The sequence below is a fragment of the Entelurus aequoreus genome, linkage group LG21 (assembly GCF_033978785.1).
Source record: "Entelurus aequoreus isolate RoL-2023_Sb linkage group LG21, RoL_Eaeq_v1.1, whole genome shotgun sequence".
Classification (NCBI taxonomy): Eukaryota; Metazoa; Chordata; class Actinopteri; order Syngnathiformes; family Syngnathidae; genus Entelurus; species Entelurus aequoreus.
Window position 1 is genome coordinate 45,000,445 of NC_084751.1, and position 21,019 is coordinate 45,021,463.

The window sequence follows — 21,019 nt, forward strand, 5'->3', positions numbered from 1 at the left end:
TCGTAAAACAGTTCAAAGAAGAGGTTGCAAAAAGTTCACAGAAAAGGTCGCCTTGAGGGGAGTCAGGCCCTGCTTCCTATCCGCTTTTGTAGTTCTTGGGTCAAGACAATGTCTTTCTGTTGATTACAACTTAATACATGAAAGAAACACAACACCTTCATGTTGCTTCCTCCTCTACACAGTGGAGTTTTACAAGCCTTCTTCTTGGTAGGTTCAAAGACAGCTTTTGGTCTTCTCGCCGGGAACTCATTTCAACACAAAGTATTGTGATAACTTAGATACAATTATTCTAACACCTTACTTCCTGTTTGTCCATCAGCCGCACATATCGGCGTCGGTATCAGCGGCCAGGAGGGCATGCAGGCTGTCCTGTCCAGCGATTACTCCTTCGCCCAGTTCCGGTACCTGCAGCGCCTCCTGCTGGTGCACGGGCGCTGGTCCTACCTACGCATGTGCAAGTTTCTCCACTATTTCTTTTACAAGAACTTCACCTTCACCTTCGTGCACGTCTGGTATGCCTTCTTCTGCGGGTTCTCGGCACAGGTAAGAAATATTCCAACAAAAAGACGGTTTCGTGTGCAGCTTTACACTATAAACAAAAATGCACAATTACCGCACACAACATCTGCCTATATGAATGTAACATTTATTTATAAATCTTGTCAATCATTTAATTTGGCTGTTCTAATTTATAGACCGTGTATGACCAGTGGTTTGTCAGCATGTACAACGTACTGTACACAGTTCTCCCAGTTGTTGGCATGAGTCTCTTTGACCAGGTACGCAATACACTCCACTGATACACTGCAAAAAGTCAGTGTTCAAAAACAAGAAAAAAAAATACAAAAATGAGAGGTATTTTATTTGAACTAAGCAAAATTATCTGCCAATAGAACAAGAAAATTCGGCTTGTCAAGACTTTCCAAAACAAGTAAAATTAGCTAACCTCAATTACCCAAAAATAGCTTAAAATAAGTATATTCTCACTAATAAGTGCACTTTTCTTGGTAGAAATTTTTTTTTGACCTTTTTGCTTAATATGTTAAAAAATATTCTTTAAATGAAGTAAATGCTAGTGCCATTATCTTGACATAATGATATGCACTCGGCATTACATTTCTTGAAACCAGCAAACTTATACTAAAAACAAATTTAAAGGTTCTTAATGGAAAGGCAACAAGGTAACCGCTTGTTACTCTCGGGGTCTCCTAGCCGCTCAGGGAAATCATATTGTCTAAAAATGCATTTTTCCATCGATAACATGACATCATCGCGCCAAGTGCATGCTCTTTCAGTCAATTAGTGCGCAAGGAATATATATATATATATATATATATATATATATATATATATATATATATATATATATATATATATATATATATATATATATATATATATATATATATATACATATATATACAGTATATTTACAGCCTGGCCCCCCGGCCAATTTTTTTTTTATTGTAATTTTGAAGAATTTATCTGAATGTACATGAACTATTTCTGTTCAAAATAGTTTGAAATGTCACATGTTAAATGTTTGAATATTAACTGTCAGTTTACTGTACTGTGCCAACTGTACTACTATATGAGTACATATTTTCTATTGTTTCATTGAAAATAAAACAGCAAAGTCCATTTGGCTGTCATCTGTTTTAATTATGAGACACAATTGTGTCAAAGTCATGATTTTTTATTTCATGCTTGAGATAAGAAATGATGACTTTAAAAAAGTAGTTTTATACTTGTGAGTGTTGATGACACAGCTTTGCAACACTTGATATTCTAGTTTCAAGCATGTTTTACTCAATATAGCTCATCAAATCTCAGCAACAAGCTGTAATATCTTACTTAGATCATTTAGGACCAAAACCCTTAAAACAAGTAAAACACTCTAACATAAAATCTGCTTAGTGAGAAGAATTATCTTATCAGACAGAAAATAAGCAAATATTACCCTTATTTGAGATATTTCATCTTACTTAGATTTCAGTTTTTGCTGTGTACTTCACTCAGTACACCTGCATAACAAAACAAGATCAGGTGGAATACATTTACAAAAACTGTATTTACTATAAAACCTTATACTCTAGATCAGGGGTCTCATACTTAATTTTCCTTGGGGCCGCTAAAGTTTGAGTTCGGAGTAGGCTAGGCCGCACAAAATATTCATTTAAGAATCACAGACTAAATTTGTGAACTACTTCCACAAACAGCTGTAGTAAACCGGAGCAATATGGTAGGCTTTAGGTCATTACATTTTACTGTAACATTTTATGTAAAAATAACAATAGGAAGCGCTACTTCAGGGGTGTCGAACTTGTTTTCACCGAGGGCCACATCGCAGTCATGGCTGCCCTCAAAGGTCCGCTTGTAACAGTGAATGTAGGAATATAAAAGTACAATCGCCTCATTATGTTATTGCCTATGAATTTGGTTATTTGATTGTTGTACATACAAATTGATGGATAACTTGTTTTGAAATCGTAAGTCAAGGTGACAAGCAGATATTTCAGTATTTATTGTTATTTTTACAACAAACTATTATACGGTATATAATAATTAGGGGTGCTAAAAAATGCATTCGAATCCCGATTTTTTTAGTAATTTTCAAAAATCGAATTTATTTATTTATTTTTGAAAAATTAATTAAAAAAAATAAATAAATGTTCAGGCCATTTCTATGCTTACTTGGTGCACATACAGTATGTACAGTGTTTCCCACACATTCATTTATTTGTGGCGGCCCACCACGAAAGAATTACGTCCGCCACAAATTTTAAAAAAAAAACATTATTTTATTTATTTATTTATTTTTTTGTCCTGTCCAGCTTCTCAGGCAAATCATATAGTTGATGTAGATGCCCATATAGGCTGTTCAGATTTATTTTACAAAAGAGAAGTGTAGGATACTTCTCTTGTTGCTTTATTTGTATTTTACCACTACTGTTTTCTGTTTATTTGTTACTGACTGTGGCAGGACACCTCTGCCTCTGTTTCACTTTATGTTGCTGGTAAATAATATGGTTGTAGTAGTAGGCTAAAGTTAAATTATTTAGTATGCACTAATTAAAGGGGCAGAGCTTTAAGAGACATTTTAGCTTTTATATTTTATAAGATATATTTTTTGTAAGAACCACAATTAATAAATACATTTCAGTGAATAACTTATTGTTCAAATCTGTATATAAATATGTACATAAAGTGTTGTAATTATATTGTAAAATGGATGGATGGATGGATGGATGGACGTTTAAAACAAAACTGTTATTATTAATTAGTAAGTATATATATTTTGAGCCTTTTTAGAGAAAATCATATCATTGTAGTAAATTATGCAAATTACTCGATGATGTCATGGTGACCACGCCCATAGCCACGCCCCCACCGCCACAGGTATCTTGGCAGTTTATGGGAAACACTGATGTATCATACGTCCGCAACCAAAAGGAGGTCTTTGTAACCTGTAAGCTTTTTTGTTAAGGTGTTGTTGTTATTATACCAAATAATACATTGCAAGAATTGCAAATGCGCCGGTCTTAGCATAATGCTAATATTTAACTACTGTATAAGCCCAGGTTGCCTAAGCCACAATGACACTAAACTGTAGTTTAGTAGAAGGTGTCATAATACTGTATAAGTAAGTTTGTTGATTGACTTGAAGTTACTCTTTGTTGATTATGTTTTCCCTCGTTTCATCCAACCTGCAGGACGTGAATGATCGCTGGAGTTTCCAGTACCCTCAGCTTTACGCCCCGGGGCCTCTGAACCTTTACTTCAATAAGAAGTCTTTTATGCGCTGCATGATCCACAGCTGCTTCAGCTCCCTCGTCGTGTTCTTCATCCCTTGGGCGGCCATGCACGACACGGTGCGAGATGACGGAAAAGACGTCGCGGACTATCAGTCCTTCGCTTTACTGGTGCAGACTTGTCTCCTTGTTGTGGTCAACATCCAGGTGAGGAAGTATGCAACGTCTCCGGTCGAAGAATGTTTATCTTTTAAAGCAGGGGTGTCCAAACTTTTTCCACTGAGGGCCGCACATTGAAAAATCAAAGCAAGCGGGGGCCATTTTGATATTTTTTTATTTCAAAAACCACTACAATATATGTATAAAAAATATACATTTAGGCCTCCACTCAAAACCCCCAAAGGGTTTTGGTCAAAAAAATATAAAAAAATTGTTGTTATTTAGTATTATTATTATTATTATTCGAGGTTTAAATCTCGAGATCAACATTAGGTCTATCTGTCAATATAACGTTGTTAAAGATTTAAGTTGTGTGCTCTTTTTGTCCGAAAAAAAAATCAATTTTTTAATGGAAAAAACACAAAATATGCAATATTTTCACCCAATAAAAATTTTAAGTGGAATATTTTAGATTATAGAATAATTGGAGCCTTAAAAAGGTCAATAACTCATAACAACATTGATTTTAATAAAACTTTTTTTTTTTGAGCAATGACACTTAAAAACAAAATTCCCACTAAAATGATTGGGGATCCAAAAGGGTCAGACTCATTAAAGTGTTAAAAAATAAAAAAATTTTTTTTATTTTCAACAGAATAATCTCGAGATCAAGTCTGCTAAGAGTTGACTTAAGAGTAAATAAATTCTTCGCTGAAAGCTGCACTTAAAAGTTAGTTATCAAGCGTCTTACTCACACTTTCAGCGAAGTGTAGGACTGAATCTTAAGTGTCACACTCAGAGCTGAATTACGACATTACTATGTGCCGTAAACGGGATTTTAGGTGACGTCATTTCTGTGTCCATAGAAATGACCAATCACGGAAGGGAATCCGTTGTCTAAGAATAAAGAAATATCTTGGAAATATTTAAGTGGACAATGGGAGTGTATATTTTGACAATAAACTACAAAATAATACAAAACAAACTAGTCCCCGCCGGCACTCACGCTACCGCTCCCTCTCTTCTCTCGCCCACACACTCACTGACGTCACTCACCTCACGGCCACACACATACGCTACTGTCATAACATTTTCTTTCCAATTCATTAATTAGGCAACTAATTTGAAACTGGTGTGGGTGGCTCTATATATAGTAGCCCACTGCAGACACATGCAGAAATCAACATGGAATCGAAAAGTATTAAATCTGTGACAAAAATAATATCCGCTCTGTCTAAACGATACCGTTTGATCAGCTGCTCGTCATCAAAAAAAACCAAAACATTGTTCCGTTCCCTGAACGTTCGCGCACGTCTCTCTCGCCTCACTGCCATCCCCTGCTGGCAACTCCTAACCACTTAAGACACCTCTGAAGGTCTCTTAAATATCGTGGAGAGTAGGAGTGATTCTTAGACTTAAGAACGTTGATAAAAAGCTTTTATTCTTAAGTTTGAGAGTAGGACTAAATTTCGCAAATTCTCAGGACTTAAGTGTAAAATGGCACTCTAAGAAGCTTGATAAGTACGGCCCCAGATCTATCCATCAATTATAAGTTTTATTGTTGTTTATGTTTTTTGTTTGTTCGTTTTAGGCCCTTCTTTAAAAAACTTTAAAAAAAAAGCTTAGTTATTTATATGGCAAACACAAAATATGCAACATTTTCCCCAAAAATATCTCAAAGTGGAATATTTAATGTGACGTAATTGGAGCCTTGAATAGGTCAATAATTCATAATGACATTGATTTTAATTCATTATTATTTTCTAAAGAAAGAAACAGCCTGCATGGCAGCTTTGCTTTGTTAGAGTCAACATTGCAACATTTTCTTGTTACATTTCACCTGTTTGCTCTTTTATACCACTTTTTATGTTTTGTTTATTTTTTTATTGTATTTTTAGAATGTGTCGTGGGGCCGTTAAAAAATTACCTGCGGGCCGCAAATGGCCCCCGGGCCGCACTTTGAACACCCCTGTTTTAAAGGGAGATTGGGGCCAAAAGTCAACTCTCCATCGTAGCATGGAAACACAGTTTAACCTATTTTCAACCATTTTTATAAATAATAATAATATATTATGATATGTCATAGTACTGATGAGATGCAATTTGAATGTTTTTTTGTCTATATTTGTGTCTATATACCGTATTTTCTGGACCATAGGGCGCACCGGATTATAAGGCGCACTGCCGATGAGCGGGTCTAGTCAGGTCTATTTTCATACAAAAGGCGCACTGGATTATAAGGCGCATTAAAGGGGTCATATTATGATTTTTTTCTAAATGTAAAAGACTTCCTTGTGGTCTACATAACATGTAATGGTGGTTCTTTGCTCAAAATGCTGCATGGATGATGTTTTACACATCATCTTCAAGTCGCTTTCTGACAGTCGCTTCAGGATGCGCCGTTTTGTGGGCGGTCTTACTTACGTGCCTCCACTTCGACAGCGTCTTCTCCCCGTCATCTTTGTTGTAGCGGTGTAGCGTGCAAGGACAGGAGTGGAAGAAGTGTCAAAAGATGGCGCTAACTGTTTTAATGACATTCAGACTTTACTTCACTCAATAACGGAGCAGCATCTCCTCATCCGTGGCTCACTAGTGCAACAACAACGCCCGAAATGTGTCCCGTGAAAAAAAGTCCGACCGGAACTCTCTAATAACTAAAGTTCCTTGTGTGAATTATGTAAACTCACTACACCGGTATGTTTTAGTGCTTCCATAGCGAGATATAAGTTAAAACTAGAGATGTCCGATAATGGCTTTTCTGCCGATATCCGATATTCCGATATTGTCCAACTCTTAATTACCGATTCCGATATCAACCGGTACCGATATATACAGTCGTGGAATCAACACATTATTATGCCTAATTTTGTTGTGATTTTAGGGTAGAATTTCGGCAGCTAAACTTTACTCTAAAGTCTACATATTTTTCTTACAGTGTATGTAAAAATATATAACAGTAAATAATTGTGTAATGAAGCAATTTAAAATGTATATATTATTCACTGTTACAAGTGGCCCTCTAACCTATTGTTACTATAACAATCTACAAGGTTAATATAGCTTGCTTCTCTTTGTTCCCCTCCATTTTTCTGCTTTCTTTTGTATTTCTAGTTATTACGTACATGTATTGTTGCATTTGAACAACTGTATTGTTGATAATAGAGGTAAATTATTGGTATTGTTCATTATCAATAGTGATATTTCTATTGGTATTTGTATTGCTCCATTTGTAGTGTAATAATGCTCATTGTCATTTCTGTATTATTATTTATTTCACTAACTGCTTCTTTGCTCTCACTTTTACCATCATATTTGTACATATCCTATTTGCTGATGTTGCTCTATTGTTGTTGTTGTTGTTGTGTTTGCTGTTGTTGTTTTTGTCTCTCTGTCTTATCCCCCTCTTGTCCCCACAATTCCCCCCTCTGTCTTCCTTTTTTTCTCTTTCTATATCCCTCCTGCTCTGGCCCGGCTGCACCAAATGATTATATAAATACATTTAATAAAGTCAAATACAAATAAGGCTACAAGAGAAGTATCCACCCTTCTCTTTTTGAAGTAAACTTGTACAGCCGATATGGGCATCTACATCAACTATATGATTTGCCTGAGAAGCTGGACAGGACAAAAAAAACAAGTGGCCCTCTGAGGGCAGCCATAACTGCCATATGGCCCCCAATGAAAACCAGTTTGACACCCCTGCTTTAATAGGTTTTATTCTTGTCGATCTTACAATAGACCGCAGCAATTAATATGTGCTCTGAAAATAGAATGTACTTGATAATAATTCATGGAAATATTGCAGCTTTGTCTGGACACCTATTACTGGACAGCTGTAAACCAGTTCTTCATGTGGGGCAGCCTGGTAATCTACTTCCTCACCACGTTTGCCATGCACAGCAACGACATGTTCTTCATCTTCGCCTCTGTTTTTCCCTTCATCGGTAAGTCACTAAAGCATTTTATGAGAGGCTGTGTTTGGTTATTATAGTATACTCTGGTTTATTTTGCTTTGGGACTACAGGTACAGCCAGGAGCTCCCTCAACCAGCCGAGCGTGTGGCTAACTATATTCTTGACATGCCTCCTTTGTGGTTTGCCAGTGGTGGCTTTCCGTTTCATGATCATCCAGCTGAGACCCACCATCAATGACAAGGTACCATCGATCAAGTATGCCCTGCCTTCACTGGTTAATGCTCTCGAAGTAAAGATGCAGTCTCAAGAGAGAGACTAGTGAGGCTATAGCTGTTAGATATACATTTGATATTTGGCCACCATTAAACACTGTACGTTGTAAACCAGTAGAGCTAAGTAGAGTGCAGACTTCCATGAAAGCACCAGTAGAGGGGAGAACCAAGTTGCCTCTATATTGAAGCTATTATCATATACAGTCGTGGTCAAAAGTTTACATACACTTGTAAAGAACATAATGTCAAGGCTGTCTTGAGTTTCCAATCATTTCTACAACTCTTATTTTTTTGTGATAGAGTGATAGAGCTATTCCTCGTCCTGCAGTGATAATGATACATGTGAGAAACTTACTTAATTACTTAATTAGTCGCAATGGAGACGAGGATTAGTGATTTAGAAGTAGCTAAAACACTGCAGACTCTGGAAGGATGTTAGCTGCTAGCTACCCAGCCATGTCTTAAAGCAGTGGTCCCCAACCACCGGTCCGTGGATCGATTGGTACCGGGCCGCGCAAGAAATAAAAAAATAAATAAAAATTATATATATTTTTTTAAATTAAATTAACATAAAAAACACAAAATACACTTACAATTAGTGTTTATATATATATATATATATATATATATATATATATATATATATATATATATATATATATATATATATATATATATATATATATATATATATATATATATATATATATATATATATATATATATATATATATGTATGTGTGTGTGTGTGTGTGTGTATATACACACATATATAAAATGTGTGTATATACACACATATATAAAATGTGTGTATAAAAACGTGTATATATATATATATATATATATATATATATATATGTGTGTAACAATTTTGTGGAATAGCCTTCATTTCTAAGAACAAGAATAGACTGTGGGGTTTCAGATGAAAGTTCTCTTTTTCTGGCCATTTTGAGCGTTTAATTGACCCCACAAATGTGATGCTCCAGAAACTCAATCTGCTCAAAGGAAGGTCAGTTTTGTAGCTTCTGTAACGAGCTAAACTGTTTTTAGATGTGTGAACATGATTGCACAAGGGTTTTCTAATCATCCATTAGCCTTCTGAGCCAATGAGCAAACACATTGTACCATTAGAACACTGGAGTGATAGTTGCTGGAAATGGGCCTCTATACACCTATGTAGATATTGCACCAAAAAGCAGACATTTGCAGCTAGAATAGTCATTTACCACATTAGCAAGGTATAGAGTGTATTTCTTTAAAGTTAAGACTAGTTTCAAGTTATCTTCATTGAAAATAAGGACATTTCAATGTGACCCCAAACTTTTGAACGGTAGTGTATATACACACATATATAAAATGTGTGTATAAAAATGTGTATATATATATATATATATATATATATATATATATATATATATATATATATATATATATATATATATATATGTGTGTGTGTATATATATGTATATACTGTATGTGTGTATATAACCTCCCTCCCCCATTTATACTCATTCACACTCATTCGCACAAAAGGGTTGTTTCTTTCTGTTATTAATATTTCTGGTTCCTACATTATATATCAATATAGATAAATACAGTCTGCAGGGATACAGTCCGTAAGCACACATGATTGTATTTTTTTATGACCAAAAAAAAAAAAATACCATACCACCCCACCCCCTGAAGCATAGGGATGGCTATGCAAAACAAAAGTAAAACTGAACTGGCTACAAAGTAAACAAAAACAGAATGCTGGACGACAGCAAAAACTTACAGCGTGTGGAGCAGAGACGGCGTCACCAAAGTACATCCGTACATGACATGACAATCAACAATGTCTCCATAAAGAAGGATAGTGTACACACAACTTAAATAGTCTTGATTGCGAAAACAAAGCGGGTGTGGGCAGTAGCACTCAAAGGAAGGCGTGAAGCTGCTACAGGAGAACATCAACAAAACAGGAAAAGTCACCAAAATAACAGCGCAAGACAGGAACTAAAGCACTACACACAGGAAACAACAACAAACTCAAAATAAGGCACGACAACCTGGTGGAGTTTCATTTTTAACCTTTTCTTAACCTGGTGTGCCTCTGTATTTTTTTATGAAAAAAATGTGCCTTGGCTCAAAAAAGTTTGAAAAACACTGGATTAAGGTATACCGCTGTAATCTCTACAGGTGAGACTAAAGGTACGTAAGGAGGTGTTGCCTGCTCCCGGTCCTCGCCATCCACCCGCGAGGCGTAGCAGCACCCGGCGGTCGAGCTACGCCTTCTCTCACGCTGAAGGCTACGGGGATCTCGTCACGTCCCGGAAGTTCCTGCCGAAACGTCCCGCAAAGAGTCGGCCCGCCCTGTTCAATAATTCCCCTTTGGCACAGAACAGACCACAACTCTACCGTACCGTGACAGAGGAGACCAGGTGAAAAAGTGTGCAAGAAATACATTATACCAGAGGTCGTTAATGGGGCTTCTGTGAGCCCCAGGAGGTCCACAGAGGTACTGCAGGGGCGTTGAGAAATTTTCCTTGATTTGACTTTTTTTTAAATCCGCAATTTATAGCCATCAACGCCCGTTGTCTGACTATTTTTCAATATAATATGTAACCACTAGTAGTTTTTTCATTTTTTTTTTAATTTATTAATTTATTTCAGGCAATGACATTAAAAAAAAAAAAGTACAAGGTAGTGTTGCGTCAGGCCAGTATTCCCTCTCAGGGAATTAAAGTCACTGGTCAATCCCAAATTCTTTCAGATGACATATATGCTCAGTAAGAAGGACCATCAAGACAGAATAGGAATATTAACAAGTTTTACTGAAGCTTCAGGAGACCAGCCCACACCAATACATTCATACCGGCTTCTCGAATTGGTCTAACATTCAAACGGAAAGAAACTACTTCTTGAATCGGAAAGCAGTCCCCCCCCCAGAAAGGAATGCCTCCCCCTTCCCCAACACTGATAAGGCAAGGAGGGGGGTGTATCCTATTCACATTCCAATGTCTACAACACTAAACAGACCTCTGTAGACAAAGAGAAACTGGTATGCAGAGTATACAATGGAAAAGTACTAGCTTCTCCAAACATGACTACGAATAAAGAACGAACTCTTAAACATATATGCATTCTCCACAGTAGACAATACACAATGATATAAATTAATATAATGCAAAAGGTAATGTACAGTATGTAAGCATGATTGTCCAGTTTTGCCTGAAAGGTAGTGGGAAAAAGATCATTTATTCAATCCCTACTGTTAGGGATTAAATGTTATTAAATGTTAATGTTACTACTTAATTAATAAGTAGTAATATTATTCTAGCTGGTGGTGGTATTCTTGTCTATTTTAGGGTTTAAATGTTTTAGTTTTGACCCAGTGACGTACACTAAGTCATTAAAACACCAAGAATCACATAAAATGTCAATTTACTTTAATGTTGTTACCAAAAATTGCTCTTTTAGATCCATCCATCCATTTTCTACCGCTTGTCCCTTTCGGGGTCACAGGGGATGCTGGAGCCTATCTCAACTGTATTTGATCAATAATGAAATTCACTTGAATGAACAGAAACATATATTATGTACCGTATTTTTCGGAGTATAAGTCGCTCCGGAGTATAAGTCGCACCGGCCGAAAATGCATATTAAAGAAGGAAAAAAACATATATAAGTCGCACTGGAGAAAAGTCGCATTTTTGGGGGAAATGTATTTGATAAAAGCCAACACCAAGAATAGACATTTGAAAGGCAATTTAAAATAAATAAAGAATAGTGAACAACAGGCTGAATAAGTGTACGTTATATGAGGCATAAATAACCAACTGGTATGTTAACGTAACATATTATGGTAAGAGTCATTCAAATAACTATAACATATAGATCAGGGGTCACCAACGCGGTGCCCGCGGGCACCAGGTAGCCCGTAAGGACCAGATGAGTAGCCCACTGGCCTGTTCTAAAAATAGCTCAAATAGCAGCACTTACCAGTGAGCTGCCTCTATTTTTATTTTTTTTGTATTTACTAGCAAGCTGGTCTCGCTTTGCTCGACATTTTTAATTCTAAGAGAGACAAAACTCAAATAGAATTTGAAAATCCAAGAAAATATTTTAAAGACTTGGTCTTCACTTGTTTAAATAAATTCATTATTTTTTTACTTTGCTTCTTATAACTTTCAGAAAGACAATTTTAGAGAAAAAAATACAACCTTAAAAATGATTTTAGGATTTTTAAACACATATACCTTTTTACCTTTTAGATTCCTTCCTCTTCTTTCCTGACAATTTAAATCAATGTTCAAGTAAATTTAATTTTTATTGTAAAGAATAATAAATACATTTTAATTTAATTCTTCATTTTAGCTTCTGTTTTTTCGACGAAGAATATTTGTGAAATATTTCTTCAAACTTATTATGATTAAAATTCTAAAAAATTATTCTGGCAAATCTAGAAAATCTGTAGAATCAAATTGAAATCTTATTTCAAAGTCTTTTGAATTAATTAAAAAAAAATTTTGTTCTGGAAAATCTAGAAGAAATAATGATTTGTCTTTGTTAGAAATATAGCTTGGTCCAATTTGTTATATATTCTAACAAAGTGCAGATTGGATTTTAACCTACTTAAAACATGTCATCAAAATTCTAAAATTAATCTTAATCAGGAAAAATTACTAATGATGTTCCATAAATTCTTTTTTTAATTTTTTCAAAAAGATTCGAATTAGCTAGTTTTTCTCTTCTTTTTTTTTCGGTTGAATTTTGAATTTTAAAGAGTCGAAATTGAAGATAAACTATGTTTCAAAATGTAATTGTCATTTTTTTGTGTTTTCTCCTCTTTTAAACCATTCAATTAAGTGTAAATATCATTAATTATTAATAATAACATAGAGTTAAAGGTAAATTGAGCAAATTGGCTATTTCTGGCAATTTATTTAAGTGTGTATCAAACTGGTAGCCCTTCGCATTAATCAGTACCCAAGAAGTAGCTCTTGCTTTCAAAAAGGTTGGTGACCCCTGTGCTATACGTTTACCAAACAATCTGTCACTCCTAATCGCTAAATCCCATGAAATCTTATACATCTAGTCTCTTACGTGAATGAGCTAAAAAATATTATTTGATATTTTACTCTAATGTGTTAATAATTTCATACATAAGTCGCTCCTGAGTATAAGTCGCACCCCCGGCCAAACTATGAAAAAGCTGTGATTTATAGTCCGAAAAATACGGTAATTTCCCGTTTCATTTATAGGCTTAATCTCAGCTGAAAGTGTCCATTCATATTTAAAAAAAAGATTTTCAGTATTACATTGGTTCACCAGAAATAGCATTGTTTAGTTTTTCTTGGTATTCCTTTCTTTCTACTCCTCAGTTGAATATTAACGACCACATGCCAAACGCAATTTTTGAATAAATGTACATACAATAAATGAAAAGGGAATATAATAGAAAAATAATTAACATTTTTCAGGCCACGTTACTGGCACAGTATTATTTTACTGAGACCACAATTCAAAACTATAATTATAAATACATGCATGCAGGAAAATCTTCATTTTTTTTTTTTTTTTAACAGTTTTACATTTCCCACAATTGCGTTTCAAAAATATTGGTAAATGCCAACCCATCTCTCCAATTGGCTTATTGGGTCCAATACAACATTTTTTTTCACTCTTTTTTTTAAATATGTGAGACCATTGCTATACTAAATGAATAAACTTAAATGAATTAATGGAAAATAAATTGTTAGGTAATGTATTATTTCAGTGAAAAATAACAAACTTAACATAAATTAGCAAACCTTCATGCAAAAACTCCCACTGTGGACTGAAACCAGTATTTCTGCCTTCCAGGACCAGTGCAGGAATTGCCCCTTAAAGATTAATAAAGTTGTTTGGATTTAATTGAAATGAATTACACTGGGGACAGTAACGATGGTAAGGAAAATATACTATTAGAAACATAACAGTGACGTAAAGGTAAAGGGCTAGGAATACGTTTGTGATAAAAATGTATTATGAAGCCCCCTGTCATTCTATAATTGACATTTTACATGCACCTCCTCAAGAAAAATGGAACCCTCCACATCAGACCTTGGCATTCGGCGGCCCTTTGTGCGTCCCTGTCCGGCCTGCGTGAGGCCAATCATAAATTACAAAATACATTTTGCAAAGTATCTATGTCGAGTGTGCAATACAACGGTGCTGCTTTTGTTTTGAAAAGTGTTTTTTATGGGCGTATGTCCGTGTGTAACCTAGCCATCAGGACAAGTTTCGTCATTTCTCAGAAAATCGCCAGAAAAAGTAAGGCGTTTTCTGACTGAGAGTTTATTAAGGAGTTCTTACTGGACTCTGTTGCGCTGATATGCCCGAGGAAAAGAGGGTCGCATTTGAGAACGTGTCACTCTCCCAACGCACTGTAACGAGGCGGGTTGAGACCATCGCTGGAAACTTGAAGCTTCAGCTGAAGAACAGAACGGCGGACTTTGACTGTTTTTCGCCAGCTTTGGATGAGAGCAGCGATGTACGTAACACCGCCCAGCTGCTCATCTTCTTACGTGGGATAACTGCAGACTTTCAAATCACGGAGGAGCTGGCAGCCATGCAGTCAATTAAAGACACAACCACAGGTAATGACTTGTTCACATAGGTAAATGCGTGTTTGGACATGTTAGGACTGAAATGGGACAAGCTGGCAGGTGTGACAACAGATGGTTGTCCAAATCTGACGGGGAAAAAATGTTGGACTTTTAAAGAGGATGCAGGATAAAGTGACAGAAATTGACATTTTTGCATTGTATTATACATCATGAAGTGTTGTGTAAGACAGTGTTAAAAATAAAACCATCAAAAGCAATCTGCTTTTGTATAAAGTTAAGTTAGGTTAAATGAAATTATTATTATTAATATTATTTGTCTTACGATATATCAAAAATAATTTGAGCAAAATTTAATTGAAATATTGTCAGTGTGGCCCTCCAGCAGTGCTCAGGTTGCTCATGCGGCCCCCGGTAAAAATTAATTGCCCACCCCTGCTCCACATAATACTGTATCTTAATTAAGGATGTCAAAGTTAACGCATGCGATTAATCACAAAAATGTATGGCATCATTCATGTATAAATCCATTTTTTTAAATAAACTTCAATAAGCTTGTTTTCCTAAGCAAATGTGTTAAAGAAGAGTACATGCAGACACATTTTGCATTGAGATTATGGTTTAGTACTTTATCTATCGGCTACATCAGCGCCTTGTTATTTGCAATGTGAATGCAGAATTCTTCATAATGTGCACTCCATACTAAACTGTTACCAAGTTTTGAGCAAATAAATGACAAAGTGCATTTATCTGACACACTTGAAAAATGTTCGAGTATGATATATTAATAATAAAATTAGATATGTGTCAACATATTGTGGTCTTTTTTTAAGTTGATTTAAAGCAGTGCTTCCTAAATATGTTCTGTTGCGCCCCCCCTAGGAACATAATTGCCAACAACTCCCGAATTCTCTGGAAAACTCCCAAATTTTAGTGCCCCTCACGAAAATCTCCCGGGGCAACCATTCTCCCGAACTTCTCCCGATTTTCCAGCCGGACAACAATATTGGGGGCGTGCCTTAAAGGCACTGCCTTTAGCGTCCTTTCTTACCTGAAAAGGAGACTATTATATACGTCTCCGTTATCCATAGGTTTATCTATAACCCATAAAGTAGGCAGGCACGGAGCTATTTCTCAGCGTGTGTTTATTCCAGCCGGCACGTTAATACACTGACACACAACATCCGGATTCCCATCATGCATTGTTTCAAAACTACGGCAAGTAGTAACGGTCACGGAAGCACAAGGCGGCGGCAACGCAGCCCAGTATTATGGGCCACCTTGCTAAATGGAGGGTGTGACATATGCCGAGACAAATATGGCTATGCTGATAGCTGCAAGTCCGTGAAGGATATGTTCCTGGATTCAGAGATCGCTCGCCAGTACTCAAATGGCAGAACAAAGGCTACTCAAATAGTGAAAGGTAAGTGTTTTGTTTGTTTTTTTTAAGTAATTTTTCCCTTTCAACCAGTTTTTCCATGATGTGATCCATTTTGCGATTCAGTTCAGAAATCGCCCCAGTCTGTGATCCCTTCCATTGCGACGAACAGCCTTTGGACAGTTGGCCATTGCATACTCGGTGCAATGGTGGACGAAGTTGCCACAATCAGTAATAAAACACAAGGCACAGTGATATACAGTATCCAGTTTTTTCAAATAAGTTTCAGGTGCATTCATAAAAAGCAAGTCTCCATAATCTAGCAAAGGCATGAAAGTGGTCAGAATCAGGCATCTCCTAAATTGTAAGGAAAAACAGGACTTGTTTCTGAAGAAAATAACCTAATTAATTTCAAATTTAGCCACAAGTTTTTATATGTGATTTAAAAGACAAGTTCTCATACATAACAATGCCCAAGTACGTAAAATAGAACTATGGTCTGAGTGGACACCTGTCCAGCCAAACCACACCCACCATGTTGGTTCTGATTGGCCAGAGCTGTTCATCTTTACCGTTGTTTTACTGCCCATCCAGTGTCACCAGCCAGGTCCAAAGATCACTTCATTGTTTACTCAAGCTCTCACCCGGGAGGCTCACGGGGATCACAGCTCTTTCATTTTGAACCTGAAACCTCGGCTGGTGTCTCTTCTCTCACCGCCTACCCCACCCCGTGTAGGTTCCATCCAGCCGGGGGCCCCGGCAGAAAACCCGCAAGACCTCCACTGACCAGGACCTGGCTAAAGTCTCAAAGTCCACGTGAAGGCCAACGGACGTGTTTCCTTCTTTAGACCATGTGTCTAAAAAAGTAGAAAGCAAGGGACCCATCAATCTTGGTTCTGTTTAAGGTATGTGTTCATTTAATCTTTCACCATTCGTAACCAATGATCAGACTTTAGGTCTGACCTGCTTTTGATTCACATTTTGTGAAAACTAATGGAAGAGATTACGTTCTTTTTTGAAAGATTCAATCGGGATTTGGATTTAAAGCTGGATTTAAACATTCACTGTTCAGACTAGTTAAACACAAAGATGTGTAGGGTTAAATTCATCTTACAGCTGCTTCTCTGGTTTCGACTTCCTCTTTCAGTGGGTTTTTAATACAATTCACACAGTTTCAGATGGTGAAAGTAGATTAACATGGATGACTCTGACACAAGCTAATCATATCACCACTTAGAATCTTTGTGGTTACAGATTATCCCGCTGAGATATGCCGAGAGTGCAAAGGGTTGACTAAGGAGTGGCTGTTGTTCATTTTTCCCCATAACTATGTGGCTCATTCATTTGTTTCTGACAATAGATAAGAAATAGTCTTATTTTTGGTTTGCTTTAAAGGCCTACTGAAAGCCACTACTACTGACCACACAGTCTGATAGTTTATATATCAATGATGAAATCTTAACATTGCAACACATGCCAATACGGCCGGGTTAACTAATAAAGTGACATTTTAAATTTCCCGGGGAACTTCCGGTTCAAAACGCCTTTGGAGGATGACGTATGCGCGTGACGTCGCGAGGTCCACGGAAGTGTTTGGACCCTTTTGGACACAATACAAACAGCTCTGTTTTCTTGGACAAAATTCCACAGTATTCTGGACATCTGTGTTGGTGAATCTTTTGCAATTTGTTTAATGAACAATGGAGGCTGCAAAGAAGAACGTTGTAGGTGGGATCGGTGTATGCGGCTGGCTGTAGCAACACAACAAGGAGGACTTTGTTGGATAGAAGACGCGCTAGCGGCGAACTCACCTTGACTTCCTACGTCTCCGGGCCGCAGACCGCGTCGTCGATCGCTGGAACGCAGGTGAGCACGGGTGTTGATGAGCGGAGGAGGGCTGGCTGGCGTAGGTGGAGCGCTAATGTTTTTATCATAGCTCTGACGAGGTCCCGTTGTTAAGTTAGCGTCGTTAGCAACAGCATTGCTAGGCTTCGACAGGCGTCGAATACACATTAACCGTGTATTTACATGTCCAGTGTTTGGTTCGGTGTCTCCTGATAGTAGTATTGTTGATCTTCTGTCTATCCTTCCAGTCAGGGATTTATTTATTTTGTTTCTATCTGCATTGAGACATCACGTTAGCTCATGCTAAAGAGCTTCGTCGATGTATTTTCGTGGAGATAAAAGTCACTGTTAATGTCCATTTCGCCTTCTCGACTCTCATTTTCAAGAGGATATAGTATCCGAGGTGGTTTAAAATACAAATCCGTGATCCACAATAGAAAAAGGAGAGAGTGTGGATTCCAATGAGCCAGCTTGTACCTAAGTTACGGTCAGAGCGAAAAAAGATATCTCTTGAACTGCATTCTAGTCTGTCACTCTTAACGTTCCTCATCCACAAATCTTTCATCCTCGCTCAAATTAATGGGGTAATCGTCACTTTCTCGCTCCTAATATCTCTCGCTCCATTGTAAACAACGGGGAATTGTGAGCAGCACTACCGCTTGTGACGTCACACTACTTCCGGTAGGGGCAAGGTTTTTTTTTATCAGCGAGCAAAAGTTGCGAACTTCATCGTCGATTTTCTCTAATAAATCTTTTCAGCAAAAATATGGCAATATCGCGAAATGATCAAGTATGACACATAGAATGGATCTGCTATCCCCGTTTAAACAAAAAAAATTCATTTCAGTAGGCCTTTAACTATGAATGTTGTGGGACTGTATTGGAACTGTACCTCTGGACTTACAAAACCGGGACAGTGGTACCCCTTTTCGAATAAGGTGTGTTTCAACTCGAGTCGGATGACACTCTGCAGCCTCCAAAATGTTTTTCTAGAGAGAAGAGTAGGACCGGTTGTCGAAACTCGGCTTTAGAAGCAACAATGGAGTTTTTGTCCTGGATCTACTTTACACTTCTTGCAAGGGTACTGGAGAGTATGGGAGTTTGCCCAACATGGGCTTTGCGGGCTTGAAAAAGACATTAGACCAGGCCTGTGTGCCAAATTTAGAGAAAAAAATGTGTCGGGGGGCCGGTATATCTGATTTTTAGGAACACTAATACAAAACCTCACAATAATGTCTGATTGAATGCTACAAACATTATGACAGACCGCCTTAAAAAGCGGAATGGAATTTTACATTTTTTTACTGAATGAGACACCCAGAATGTACATGAAAATAAGGAATGTGTGATTTACAATATTAACTATGACTGATAAAACACTGAATATTGACAACATATGAACGTCACACCCCCTCTCCATCCACATATTTTACAATCAAGCAAAACGCAACAAAAATGCAACAAACAAAGTGAAATATGAACTTGAAGGGTAAAAAAAACACACCAACAATCTGATGTATCACTAAGCTTTGGAACTTAGCTGTAAAAATCTCCTTCCGTGTCTGTCCCTGACACCCGCATTTCAGGTTGGCCACTCTGGAAACACTCTGTGGAAACTCTCCCCACCCACACTGCTTGGTGCCTTAGATTACCATAGTAACTAATTAGATTACCATAGTAACTAATGAGATGACCTTTGTAACTATCTAACTTATGCAAAAGCGCAGATTCCAACCATTGAAATACTTTGTATAGTTCAAGACTTACGATCGTTAGAAAACATCCCTGCACAGCTACAGTTTAGATCTTATGGATCTAAAAAAATATTTGGGAATGTCCGGTGGACCAGATAGAAATGCTTAATTTGCCCAGGTCTTTATTAGACCATGTCCCTCTTGGTTACCTGAGTACAGGGTTTGGGGAACGGTACTCTAACCCGCCTGGTCCCACCCCCTTCATTCTGGCCGAGGCTCAAACCGGGGTCAGCTGTTTAAGAGGCTGAGAGTGCTAGGCAACGAGCTACCTGCTCATTGTCCGACGTAAATGCCTAAGGTGTTAGGAAGTGAGATTTAGACAGGTACTACCGCACAGCCATTACATGACTATGTGCCATTCGGTCCTTGTCCAACCAGATCTGGAGTCTGCGTCGCATTGCTAACAGTAAATCGGACCTGTTCAGGGTGAACATTGGCCTCTGCCAAGGCTGTCCTTTGTCACATGTTGTGGTCATAATTGTCACAGAAAACAATTTCTAAGCACAACCAAGAAAGTTAAGTTGACTAATGCTATAACACAAACTCCTAAAACAATTAAGGTATGCTGGAAATTTAAATGTGCAATCTGCAACATTTTTAATTTAGTAATGGTACCATAAATTTTTGAGTATTATTACATTTTCACAGTAAAGTCATGTGTTTTCTACGGATTGTAACCATAGTAATTTCAGGTTATTTAATGTTTCTTGGTTTGCAGGAATCCACTGTATTTGCTACTGTGATAAACTATTATTGATTTTACAATGTTTTACTGTTGCTATTTATCAATTGCTTGGTGACGGTCATTTTTTACAGGGTAGGTACACCTGGACCAGCACCTGCTTGGTCATGTTCTGCTGGCTCTCGATGTGGTGCATTCCGTTGGTCTTGGAAAGTCCACCTAGTCGTGGTGTTGTTGTTGTTGTTGAACCGGGTAAAACCTCGGCTGCCAGTAGCTCGGGTTGGGAGACTTCTGGCAGGTCTGTTGCCGTCTGGGAAGGAGGCTGGTAAATGGGGTGGGGAGTCCAGAGCTTCCACCAGCTTGCCAATATATGTGTGGCGGTAGGGGTGTGGCTAGGGTTGTGGTCAATATGACTTCCTATTTTTTTGTTTAACAGTCGATGATGCACATAATTTCTTTAAAAAGGGATACAAATATATACATACACTTAAAAGATTGTAAAATTCTCCATATCCAGAAGCACAACGGTATGAAGTTTTTTCACCCCCAAGAGACGGGGTGAAGAACTGGTCACCCGGGAGGCACTCAGAGTAGAGCTGTTGCAAATCCCATAGTGGTGATGGAAGGATGGGCAGTGCCTGAGAGCTGCAGCCTGACACCATGGCCCCCCCACTC

General features: G+C 37.4%; 2 protein-coding genes across 4 annotated transcripts in view; both read left to right on the forward strand.

The window, feature by feature from the left end:
* LOC133638774 (phospholipid-transporting ATPase ID-like) overlaps positions 1 to 15,329 on the forward strand; it is a 30,583-nt gene extending 15,254 nt beyond the window's left edge. Inside the window, exons 14-20 of the mRNA XM_062031713.1 lie at positions 320 to 543; positions 696 to 779; positions 3,714 to 3,959; positions 7,717 to 7,855; positions 7,936 to 8,066; positions 10,277 to 10,518; positions 14,593 to 15,329. Coding sequence (XP_061887697.1) covers positions 320 to 543; positions 696 to 779; positions 3,714 to 3,959; positions 7,717 to 7,855; positions 7,936 to 8,066; positions 10,277 to 10,518; positions 14,593 to 14,602 — 1,076 coding nt within the window. The 3' untranslated portion in view covers positions 14,603 to 15,329. The remainder of the gene's footprint in view (positions 1 to 319; positions 544 to 695; positions 780 to 3,713; positions 3,960 to 7,716; positions 7,856 to 7,935; positions 8,067 to 10,276; positions 10,519 to 14,592) is intronic.
* A 1,513-nt stretch (positions 15,330 to 16,842) lies between these two features.
* LOC133638773 (phospholipid-transporting ATPase ID-like) overlaps positions 16,843 to 21,019 on the forward strand; it is a 56,780-nt gene continuing 52,603 nt past the window's right edge. For all 3 annotated transcript variants that reach the window (XR_009823684.1, XM_062031710.1, XM_062031711.1), the window contains exon 1: positions 16,843 to 16,968. The gene's annotated coding sequence lies outside the window, so the exon portion shown is untranslated. The remainder of the gene's footprint in view (positions 16,969 to 21,019) is intronic.